General features: G+C 40.3%; 1 protein-coding gene across 3 annotated transcripts in view; it reads left to right on the plus strand.

The window, feature by feature from the left end:
• The window catches only part of LOC138426071 (uncharacterized), a 203,075-nt gene that overhangs the window by 44,978 nt on the left and 144,895 nt on the right, over positions 1–13,202 (plus strand). For all 3 annotated transcript variants that reach the window (XM_069564735.1, XM_069564736.1, XM_069564734.1), the window contains one exon: positions 11,723–11,809. In XM_069564735.1, coding sequence (XP_069420836.1) covers positions 11,723–11,809 — 87 coding nt within the window. The remainder of the gene's footprint in view (positions 1–11,722; positions 11,810–13,202) is intronic.

Consider the following 13,202-nt stretch of genomic DNA (forward strand, 5'->3'; position numbering starts at 1 on the left):
CATCAAGAGGCTCTTTAGTTCTTCACTTTCTGCCCTAAGGGTGGTGTCATCTGCATATCTGAGGCTATTGATATCTCTCCTGGCAATCTTGATTCCAGCTTGTGCTTCATCCAGCCCACCAGGGAAGTCCCCTAAAGGCATTTTTTTAGATTTCTGGTTCCCTTGATGGGAAATTAGTCTTACGCAGCTAGAAGGGATTCCCAAATGGCTCAGTGGTAAAGAATCTGCCTGCCAAAGCAGGAGATGCAGGAGGTGCACATTTGATCCCTGGGTTGAGAAGATCTGGAGTAGGAACTGGCAACCCACTCCAGGATGCTTGCTTGGAAAATTGCATGGACAGAGGAGCCTGGTGGATTAAAATTCACTGGGTTGCAATGAGTTGCACATGAGTGAGCATGCATGCACACACACATATGGAGCTAGGATGTTGCACAGCTGGGTCTCGAGGAGAAAAATGTGTGCCCAGCACCCAGATGGAGGCTTTCTTTATAAACTTCTATTCAGCAGAGATGTTCTGATTTCATCAAGGGGAATTCCTATCCTCTGTGGGCTCAGGAGCCTGGATATTTTGAGGTAGAGTACCACGTGATGACTTGGCTGTTGGGAGCTCAATAAAATGAGTCATGGAGAATAATTACAGTTGTGGAAGATCAGGGGTTGGTGAGAGAAGGTAAGTTGAGGTCTGTGGCAAGGGTGACATCGGCGTGAAAGTAACCACAGGCAAGTGATCTGCAATAGAAATATATTGTGAGTCATGGATACCATTTTACATTTTCTAACAGCATTCACTAATGTAATTAAAAAAAAAAAACAAGTGAATAGGCTTGAACAATACATTTTATTTCAACCAGTACCTACAAATATTATTTCAAATAATATATACATACAAATATTGTTTATACAAATATTATAAACCATGTAAAACTTAAAGCTATATTTTACCATTTTGGGGTATGAAGCCTTTGAAATCTGTGTATGTATTTGTACCGATAGCAAGTCTTAATGTGGCCCGGCCTCATTTCAGGTGTGTGATCAGCATATGTGGCTGGTGGCTGTGATATTGAGCAAAGCGATGAAACCCAGTTAGAGCTCTAAGTCCAGCCGCTCAAGTTTGTGTGAGAGAATTTGAGGAAATCTTAGAGAATCTGAACTCCCCAGCCTCCAAAAACACTACATAACCAATATTGACCAATAATACTATACTTCCAACACTGTCTCAGCTGTTCTTGTCATTTCTAATATCATTTCTCTGATGTAAATAAAAGTTTGGATATAAACAGTATTCCTGGAGATAGATTGAGTAAGTTCTCCTATGAACCAGAAATTAGTAAATGGAGAGGGAGAGCATTTTGTAACTTAAAATGAGATGAGAGTAGAAGGAGCTTCAGATAGAAAAGCCAGGAATGATTTATTATCCTGACAAAACCAGCCAGACATGAACATAGGTCAGGGTCACACCACCTCCATTCTGGAGCATAATCAACATGAAAAAATTGATCTGATGCATTTCTACCCAAATCCACCCTGCTCACCTGCCTTTGAAAGAGCCTCCAAAAAAATTCAATTGAAAATGAGATGTGCAGCTTTATGGTCTGTGAACAAGGAAGAATATTTGAAATACTTGAATTTAGAAACTGCTAGGTATCATAGCACAGAATGTTTCTTGTTAATACAATATAAAAGAACATTTATATCATTTGCCAATGTGATGACTTAAGTAAAATAGTAGCTATGTGTTTTCCCCACAAGATTATTACAACGAGCACAAATTCTCATCCTATAATATCAGATACTGATACATTTCCATGTTTTGCTCTTTTTAAAAAAACAGAAGCAATAGTAAATAATGGCAGCATACCAATACTACTTTACTTATCCAAATTATCTCATAGAAATGTAGAATAGTTAGATAGATAATGATTTAAATTATGAAGGAAATGCCTAATAGAGAGATTTTCTATCAATAAACTTTGGATCAAAAAGAATTCAGGGACTTCTTTGGCAGTCCAGCGTTAAGACTGTACTCCCACTGCTGGGGGCACATGGGTTCGATCCCTAGCTGGGGAACAAAGATCCCACATGCCATACAGTGTGGCAAAAAAAAAAAAAAAAAAAGACTTCAAACTTGTGAGAGATTGAGCTGCATGTGTGTGTTCAGTCATGTCTAAGTCTTTGTGACCCCATGGACTGTAGCCCGCCAGGCTCCTGTGTCCATGGGATTTTTCAGGCAAGAATATTGGAGTGGGTTGCGTTTCCTCCTCCAGGGGATCTTCCTGACCCAGGGATCCGTCTCTCTTGTGTCTCCTGCATTGGCAGGCAGATTCTTTATCAACTGCGCCACCTGGGAATATAGGAGAAAGGTGATTTAAGTAAAAACACACTGATCTTTAAGAACAAGCAAAATGGAGACTACTGAGTCGTCTGAAACGATGATCACTTGGAGGGTACCCTCCAATTTCCCCTGAACACTCCGATGCTGAAGCATCTTTAGGAGCTTATTCATCTAAAGGGTCTCGAGGGAGAAGGGCAGTGAGCTGAGGAGATGATGCCGTGCATTGGCATCAGCCGTTTTACAAGGTGTGAAGGAGAAAAAGCGGACCAAAACCCTCATCTTGCCTGCAGCTGCCTCTGCTCCCCGTTTCTGAAGGGAGTCTTCCCGGCTCTGTTCATGACCTTCCTCCCGTTCTTACTGCCTTTAATTTGTAAGTGGATGCTTGGAGAAAACATTCAGACACTTCTTTCATAAATTTCTGGAGGAATAACACACATCTGATCATTTTTGACCACATGTCCTATGCTCTGTCTCACCTGCAAACCACACGCTTTGTGTGTGCAAGCCACTTCTCTGATTTCAGCTCATCCACTTCACTCACTGCCAGCCATGGCCTGGCCTGGTGATGGTTAACCTGATGAAGAAGCAAAATTCAGAATGACAGCCCTTGAGAAGGGAGAGTGGCAGAGAACCCACTGCTGTGGAGAATTTCAGAAGACAGAGGAGTTGGCTTAGGTTCTAAACGTAACAAGGGCTTGAGGGTTGGGTACATCGAAAGGCATACTTAATAATCTAAATCTATACCATGGTGTCACTAAGAAGCAGTGAATGACTGAATTCTAAAGGACAATAAAATGAAACCTGCCATAAATGTGAGAAGGAGCCAGGGAAAGACTTTTTTAAGTAAGAAGAAATAAGAAGTAATTGTAGAAATGCATAGTAAAACAGTTCAAATGATGGTGAGTGATTTAACTGCACTTGGGAAGTTTGTTCCTTTCCATCTCTAATTTTCACTGAGGTCACTTCAAGTGTTCTTTTCATCCTTGCTTCACTCACCCAAGGTCCTCGGGGAGCGCATTTGATGGATCAAGCTCAGGTCACTCGCCAGGCCCCTGGCTTTGTTGCAGGTCGGGGAAGTGGGTTCTGCCAGCCCTTCCTGGCTTCTGTCGTTGGAGACAGGAATCTGGAGTTACTGAACCAGCAAGACTATACTCACTGGGAACTAGGAAATTGTGATGCTATTAGAGAGAGGAAATGGATGCAGGACAGCAAGACAAGTCAACCAGACTCCCATCAGATAAATGTCCCTACGGTTCCTCAGTCTTGGATTATTTCCTGATCATATCTATTGGCCACAACATCAGTACAGTTAAAACATTGGAGTGGTATATGTGTGATTAGTGGGGTATAAATTTACATACTATTTTTCCTGCACATGTGTGTGTGTATATACATATATATATGTATATGTGTGTGTATATACATATATATATGTATATGTGTGTGTATATACATATATATGTGTGTGTGTGTGTGTATATATATATATCGCTTCACTCGGGTACAACTCTTTGCAGTGCTATGGACTATAGCCCGCCAGGCTCCTCTGTTCATGGGATTCTCCAGGCAAGAATACTAGAGTGGGTTGTCAAGCCCTCCTTCAGGGGATCTTCCCCACCCAGTGATTGAACCTGTGTCCCTCACACTGGCAGGCAGATTCTTTACCACTGAGCCATGGGGGGGCCATATATATATATATATATATGTATATATATATATATACCAAAATACTTTACATATTTTTCCATTTCCTCTTCCTCACTTACTGAAAAGCATATTGATCAAGCATACTGAAAAGCATATTTGCCAAGTGCTAAGCTAAATAACAGAGATGCAAAGGTGAACTCAACAGACATGAACGTTCTCTATGTCATGAAATGTGTTACATACGCAAAGTCACATGGAGGGCAACTCTTGAGATTTTAGTTGAGTCATCTGGATTAACCTGGCACTCTCAAACAAGCAGTAGTTTTTCATACAAGATTTTTACATCGATTTCAAGATGGTTTAAATCTAATAATCCATTACATTGATTGCTTTCATATTGAAGTATACCACAGTGAGATGAAAAATGTTACTACTGAATGAACCCTTCAGTACAGCATATGAGTCATCATAGATGCAGGGGGAACAGATAATTATTAAATGAATGAAGGCACATTCAGAAATACTCAGTTCAGTTCAGTTGCTCAGTCGTGTCCAACTCTTTGCAGCCCTGTGGACTGCAGCACACCAGGCTTCCCTGTCCATCACCAACTTCTGCAGCTTGTTCAAATCATGTCCATCGAGTCAGTGATGCCATCCAACCATCTCATCCTCTGTCGTGCTCTTCTCCTCCTATCTTCAATCTTTCCCAACAGAAACATTAGGGGGCGATTAACGTCTAATATCAGGTCCTTCCTAATTTGAAAGGTAATATTCTAAACTGTGTACATTAATTTATGGATATGCAGGGTAAGGGCTTCCTTGGTGGCTCAATGGTAAAGAATCTGCCACCAAGCAGTAAACATGGGTTCGATCCTGGGTTGGGAAGATCCCTGGGTTGGGAAGATCCCTTGGAGAAGGAAACGGCAACCCACTCCAGTATTCTTGCTTGGAAAATTCCGTGGACAGAGAAGCCTGGTGGGCTGCAGTCCCTAGGGTCGCAAGAGTTGGACACAACTTACTGACTAAACAACAGCAACAAGTTAATGTTGCCAGGCTTCAACTAGAAAAAAAAAATTGTTACTTTGATATTAGTTTTGTAGGAGTTTTAAATATGCATAAGAAACAATATATTTATACTTAACCTTTGAATTGTCATTATTACTTAAGTAATGGAAAGATCTTCCTGTTTAGAAGTGAGGTGCCTGGGGACCCGCTTTAACTCTGAGGATTCGAGGTCCGGAGGAGCACAAGGTGCATGAATGCCTTGGGGTCCTGTCGGTTGAGCCCTGCAGCAATTATGTACTCTGCAGCACTCCAGTGGTTTGAAAGTGAAAATGCCTGGTAATTTACCACAAGGAAGGGCCTTAGGGGAAGAAGAATATGGCTCAATTAATTAGTACTTGTTAGCAAACTTCAACTATTACCCTATTTAGATTTTCAAATCACTGATATCTCAAATACCCACAAGATTTGGAAAAGAAGTAAGAATAAGCAGTTGAAAAAGATAATTTGTCCAACAGGGCAGCGGCTTTTGAAAACCGTGTGAGCAGCAGATCCACCTTCACAGGTTAGCCTTTCTATAAACGAGAAGAAGAAAATGGTATCAATTTGCCTTTTTTCACTCCATGGTTAAAAACTCATGGCTTTCAGTTCGAGTTTCTGGTTAAGATGAATACTCGTGATGACCACTTAGGGATTCCTAAGAAAATTTAAGAAAAACTAATTTGAGAGTTATTTGGAGCTTTATTATGGGTGTTGGTTTCCTACTTACTCATTATATCTCCTAAATGTCTATTGTTGGCATTTAAAAAAATTTATGATTTGTAGTGTTTTTTCAAGGTATTGTTCAAATACTTTGAAAATTATTGTCTTTGTTGTGAAAGCTTTTTAGTCAAATCTCTCATGCATTCATGGTATGGAAACATTGGCTTCAAACACTATTTACACAAAATATATTAATAATTATTTTTAATAATTTTAGCTCACATCCTCCCTTATTTTTGTTCTAATTACTTTGACTAAGGTTTCTAAGAGACTATTAAATAATAATGTGGGAAACCTGGGTTCTATTCCTGGGTTGGGAAGATCCCCTGGAGTAGGACATGGCAACCCACTCCAGTATTCTTGTCTGGAGAATCCCCATGGACCGAGGAGCCTGGCAGGCTACAGTCCATGGGGTCGCAAAGAGTCAGACACAACTGAGCAACTAAGCACAAATATTGATACTGGACATTCAAGTCATAGTTTGAGTTTCCTTCATTTGTTTTTTTTTGGTTTGGGTTTTGTTGTAGTTTTGTTTTGATACTTAGTATAATGAAGACTGATTTAAGATAACAATTTTTATCCTCTCTCTGGTGGCTCAGAGGGTAGAGTCTGACTGCAATTCAGGATACACAGAAGACACAGTTTTGATCCCTGGGTCAGGAAGACACCCTGGAGAAGGGAATGGCAACCACTCCAGTATTGTTGCCTGGAGAATCCCATGGACAGAGGAGCCTGGAGGGATACGGTCCATAGGGTCACATAGAGTCAGACATGACTGAGTGATGAACACTTTCACTTTTTTCATAATGAAGACTTTGATTTAAGATAATTTTTATAATCTTAAAAAGTAGCTTTGTATCTTTAGTTGCCATTAATTTAAAAAATGTTTGTAAATTAATCTTATAAAAATAGTATTTGGGTGAATTTAGTAAAGTAGGTGGTAAAGAATCTGCCTAGATTTCAGGAGACTCCAGTTCAATTCCTGGGTGGGGAATACCCACTGGAGAAGGATAGGCTACCCACTCCAGTAGTCTTGGGCTTCCCTGGTGGCTCAGATGGTAAAGAATCAGCCTAAAATGTGGGAAATCTGGGTTCCATCCCTGGGTTGGGAAGATCCCCTGGAGAAGGGAACAGCTACCCACTCTAGTGTTCTGGTCTGGAGAATTCCATGGACAGAGGAGCTTGGCAGGCCACACAGTCCATCCAGTTGCAAAGAGTTGGACATGACTGAGAGACTTTCACTTTCAGCAGGATAGGGTATGTTTGAGTTTGATATAGTTCTCACTAATTTGCCTTACAACCTCCTGACGTCTATATTTCTGTTTCATACATACATATAAATTCCTTGATCATTTAAATCTGAAGACTTGGTATTAGATTTTCAAAGTGGGGAAAATATAAAAGCTTCCTTAAATTTATTTATAAAATTCACGGGAATCGAATTTAATTATAAAGCTCTAGGCTTCATGCTTTTGAAAGGTATAATGCTGAAGAGACTATTCTAGTTTGGAAAATTTTGGTGCACGGCTGTAATCACAGAATGTAATGTGTTTAGTTATTTAGTTTGCATGGAGGCCTTGTGTTTATTTAACTTACAGTATATTGTAGAAAGCATCAAGACTGGTGATAAAAAGCTGAGCTGAAGCAGGTGGATTCACAGGAAAAGGACAAGCATGGAATCAATAAACTTCTCTAGAAATGGATAGATGCAGTCACGTCTTCTCCCCCTGGAGGTAATGGGGCCGATTCAAAAGGAAGTGGTTGCCTTGTTGAGTCAAGGCGCTTCCTTGATTCACAGAAATCTCCCTCTGGTGGGCAATTCCATTTTCACTCTTATGAGCCCCCAAGGAGCTGCAGGGGAGCACGCTGGAGAATTCCCAGACCAAAGTTCACATTGGGTGTAATTGAAGTGAAAGCCCTGATTACATTCTGTGCTGCTCTGAGTTAAAGGATAGGAGAACCTGCCGTGTGGAAGGGCAAGGCAGGCACATGTGTTTTCCTCTCTCAAAAAGAGCCCTAACTGAGGCTGATTAGACACATCTAATAGCTAATTTAGGAAGCTGGAAACAAAGAGTATCGAGAGTGTAAACAAAGCTAGTTTACTAACTTACGAGTTTTATGTATCACACCCGATTGCTTCAGTGTAGAACCATAGATACGTGTATTTATGCAACTGTAGGTTGTTCACATGAATGTCACAAACAGTTAAATATCAGCCATGTTACAGCCTATTGTTATATGTATGTTGCTAGATGCCCTACTTTGAATTTCTCAGTGGGTCTGTTAATTTTCCTGTGAGATGATTTTAGACATATCCAAAAGCGTATTCTGAATGATTAGGGCACTTTTAGGAATTTATCTTATTTAAAAACCTACCTTCTGGTAATATCTGAAACCATCTCACTTTATAAAGTCTTGACACTATCCAATGAAGCACAAGCAGAGGAACTAGTGATAAGCCTGTTGTTTCCAAAGTTCTAGCAGGTTCCGTGTGCTGTACCATCTTAAACTCTGCCTACTCTATTTCAGTTATTGGCTTATCAGGGCAAGAAATAACAACACAAGGAAGAATTATTTTAATATTTAATAATTGCTGCTGCTTAGTCTATAAGTTGTATCTGACTCTTTGTGACCCCCATGGAGTGTAGCCCTTCAGGCTCCTCTGTGCCAGGCAAGAATACTGGAGTGGGTTGCCATTTCCTTCTCCAGGGATCTTCCTGATCCAGGGATAAAACCTGATTCTCCCACGTCTCTTGTATTGGCAGACACATTCTTTACTGCTGAGCTATGAGGGAAGCCACTAATATTTAATAATAGTAGGTTCTTATTTGATTCATAAGCTGATTTATGTTGTAGCAAAAAAATGGCCAAATAGTATTAAACTATACATAATAAATTGTAAATATTACATTATCACTTCATTATCTCATACTTGAGAACATAGTGATTTGATCCTGGACATCCGTCTTCATTTGAAACAAAGATATATGCAAGAGAGGCAGCCTCCAACACTTCTTGGGGTACCAAATCATCGTTATCTGGTTCTATTTCCCCTCCATGTATTATCACCTAATACACTATAAAATATACATATCCATTTGCTTTTATTCTTCCACTCACAGACTGTAAGCTCTGTGAGGGGAGAGGTTTTTGAATGTTTGTCTTACTGATAGAGTCACATAATAAGCACACAGTAACCCCCTCCAGTATTCTTGCCTGGAGAAGCACCATGGACAGAAGAGCCTGGGGGGCTACAGTCCATGGGGTCCCAAAGAGTTGGACACGACTGAGCGACTAAGCACACACACACACACACACACACACACGTACTTTGAATAATTGAATGGATATGAAACATTCTATCAGCATGAAGTGACACTGTAGAACTTAATAATAATTTGAACAAAACCATCAGTTAAGAACCCAGTTCTGGGACAACTGAGCAAGTTTGGATTCCATTACCTACTTTTCTGTATCGGAACTTTGGGAGGCAGAGAATAATCAGGGAGCATCCACTAACCACACGTGCTTCTCATGTCTTTATGCTTTTGTGTCTTTTTTTCCTCTGATATGCTTCTCCTTCCAGAACAAATTCCTTTCCCCTGTGTTTTCGATATGGCTAATTCCTAATCGCAACTTTTTTTTAAACAGACGATGTTTTTATTTAGACTGGGATACTGAAAAGAGGTGGGCAGTCATCCTTTGCCTGGGTGGTGGTGAACATGATGATATATTTTTTGTTTTGTAATTTTTGTTTACTTTTCATTTCATACTGGAGTATAGCCAGTGAACAATGGTTTGCTCATTTCAGGTGGATGGCAAAGCGACTCAACCGTGCATATATACATGTCCATTCTCCCTTAAACTCCCCTTCCATACAAGCTAAGCAGAGTTCCAGGTGCTATACAGTAGGTCCCTGTTGGTTATCCATTACTTCAAGTAGTAATTTCTCCAGGAAATCTTTGAACTCTCCAATATGGGTTGGACGCTCCTGTCATACACTCCAACAGGACAGAACCCTGTCCTTTACACACTATTAAACCACATTGGATTGAATGCAGACTTCCTTCATACTCAGCTGGGCAAGATCCTCATTTCTCAACAGACAACAGGGCTGTAAATGGTTTGAGAACCTGCGTGTATGCGTGCCAGGTCACTTTAATTGTGTCCGGCCCTATGGACCGTAGCTTGCCAGGCTCCTCTGTCCATGGGATTCTCCAGGCAAGAATACTGGAGTGGGTTGCCATGGCCTCCTCCAGCGGATCTTCCCAATGCAGGGATCGAACCAGCATCACTTATGTCTCCTGCATTGGCAGCTGGGCTCTTTACCCCTGGGGCCACCTGGGAAGCCCATTTGAGAAACTAGAGACTCAGTTTCTCCAAATTTTTGACTTAAGAATAATTTAGGTTTATTTATTCTCCAGGGACTTGATCCACTTACCGCTATTTATTAATGAATCATTTCAATAGACAGAAAATTGGAGTTTTATATTGAACTGGGGGTGGGGGGGTTTCCAGAGTGTGGGTGCCCGTAGTTGCCTGTTGCTGCCATGGCAAATATCATGAGGAATATAGCACCATTTTCACTTTAACAGAGGTGAATTATTTTGCCAGTATATGAAAGAGTATGCATAGAGTATCACAGTGCTTTGTGTAAAGGGGGAAAATGCAACAATTACGGTGAATTGGGTGGAATAGCTGTGTTATTGCAGAACATAAGACTTTGATTACACACTGCCAAGATTCATATCAGCCTAGTGGTTGTTGACAGATAAAGTAACAAAAATGAAACCCATTTATTATTTTTTTTCTTTATTGAGACCTCAAGGTAAAGTGGATTTTCAGTTCTTGTAGTTACTATGCTGATAGAACAGAGACTGACAGCCAAAATGTGCCAGTCCAGAAATATAAATTAAGCCTAGGTTCATATCAGGATTCCATTTAGTCTTGGAAAAGGACCTGCTGTAGGGATTAGTTTTGATCCTAAAATAAATAGATTGTGCAGTTCCACAGTATACTTGGTCTGTATTAACCCTTTCCTGTGAGCAATACTTTTTTTTTTTTTTTTTGCTTTCAGTTGACAAAGCTTTATTTTGCAGTGTTTGACACAAGTTATCATCCGAGTAGGTTACCTTTTGGTGAATGTAAATTACTAGCAACAGGATGATACCCATTTCAGTCTGCAGAAAGTGTGAAAGTAGATTCAGAAAATTGATAGCAGACCTTTTACTGTATTACAAATTCGTGTTTCTGGCTGCAGTTTCGTTATCCACCTAAGGACAAAAGTTGAGTGGGAAACGTGAAGTGAGAATTTTTGGTGTGTGCTGTTGAGATCGTGGATGTGTCTTGAGTACAATTTCAGGCTGCAGCATTTGCACCTTCCTTCCTGTTACTCAAGCCCTCCTGTTTCTTCTTCGCACTGGTCCCTGCTCTCTCCCTCTTTTCCTTTCTTCCTTCCCTCATCCCTGCATTCTTCCTCTCTCTTTCTCCTTTCTTTTTATGCAACTAGCAATGCGAAAATTTTGCTATAGTTTCTCTCAAGACGATACTAAGTTGCCTATGAAATTCCAGATCCAATGACATGATATAAGTCGTGAACTATATATAAAAGTGGGTAAACAGAGGCATCGGCGAACTCTGAACACCATGATAATCCAGCGGTTTCATTTCTTGAGTATGTCCTAAAAATAATTTTGATTATGTTTTCAAATTATTCTTCTAAAGTCTGCATTTAAAAATTTTCTCATTAACTTTTTAGCAACAGACAGATAGCATGAACTTGTTTCTTGAATTACCTTTTCTGACCTTTTGCCAGATGATAATTACAAAAAAAGGAAAGCCTGGAAGACTTGTAAAAAAAAAATTAAGCTTATCAAGTAGCTAAAATGGCCCTTCTGTACCAGTGTCGATTTCAAAATTAACATTTTGGTTCATGTGCTTCTAATAATCACTGACCCTTACTTCATGTACTTTCCACAGGAAATGAATACAGCAGAAATTACTTTGACCCACTGATGGATGAGGAAATAAACCCAAGGCAGTGTGGGATGGAGGTCAGCCAAGAGGGTGAGCTAGAATTAAGTATGTAATTTTTGTGTCAGAATATTCTTCCCCATTCATGAAAATGAGGTGACAAAGATCACACATGCAGTTCCATTTAGATTTTTGCAGCTTACAATTTAAATGGGAAGTTTTAAACACTAACGGCGTGATGGGCAGTGAAGGTAATTTCTGATCAAGGACAGCAAGCTGGTAACCTAGAGGAAGTGGGAACTGGCTTTCATGTGACGCTGCTGTACGCAGTTTGCTGCCTTTCCAGGGCCCATGTCGTGTATATGAGGAGCCTTATCACTTTACAAGTGCCGACTCAGCCCTTCACATTTCAAGGGAGCATTCCTCAATAAACTTCCTCTAGCATGTGAGATTTCCATACCCAGGGACTAGTGGCTTTCTTTCGCGGAAGCCATGGGGCCACCATTTAAGTTTTGAACTACAAAGGTGTAGGGTAAGATGATTTCTTCTTCTTGCACCTTGATTCTAGCTGTGGTTGTAAAATAACAATTTAGAATTGCTCATTATGTGCCCCCCGCCCTGCATATTTGGTAGTTTACGAAGCGTTTTAGCCATGACGATTAGTAATTTCTTTGTAATTACATTCGTGTTTCTATGAATTAGCTGAAGAGAAATTTATCTTAAATATGTTGTTTTAGCATCCATACAAATTGATAAGGGTCTTCTCAGGCGGCGCAGTGGTAAAGAATCGGTCTGCCAGGGCAGGAGACACAGGAGATGGGGGTTCGATCCCTGGGTCTGGAAGATTCCAGGAGGAGGAAAATGGCAACCCACTCCAGTATTCTTGCCTGGAAAATCCTGTAGACAGAGGAGCCTGGTGGGCTACTAGTCCACGGGGTCCCAGAGAGTTGGACATGTCTTAGCACACTCAACCATGCTGCAAGTTGATAATAGAATTCTCTGTGATCAGTTGGTGAAGTTGTTTCATGAGGTTATTGAGCTCATGACAGTGACAAATAGTACTCAGAGCCATTTGCAGCCCCAAAGGTCATTTTTCACCATGGGGCTCCAGATGTTGTACCTGCCTTCTAGGGGAAGGGGAACATGTTTGAGGTATGCTCTACTTCAGTGACTAAGGTGGTCATTCAGCTTGGCGTAATGTTTATGTTCGGTTCTATCCAGTGGTAGGACATCCACATAATGACCCTTTAATCCTCTTCTAAGAACCATGTTTTTATACTACTATTATTTTTAGTAATGACATGACCTTGTTTCTTTATGCCTGTAAAAGAATAAAATAGTTCTTGAATTCGCTATTATACCACAAGAGCATATATAAAAGAATCTAAGACCACCTAAGTTTACTGTTTCTTCTATGCATGTAGAACAAAAATATGGCATCTTGGGAGTAGCTAATGTAAACCAGTTGCTCACTTTGATATAATGC

This window comes from Ovis canadensis, chromosome 20, assembly GCF_042477335.2.
Source record: "Ovis canadensis isolate MfBH-ARS-UI-01 breed Bighorn chromosome 20, ARS-UI_OviCan_v2, whole genome shotgun sequence".
Classification (NCBI taxonomy): Eukaryota; Metazoa; Chordata; class Mammalia; order Artiodactyla; family Bovidae; genus Ovis; species Ovis canadensis.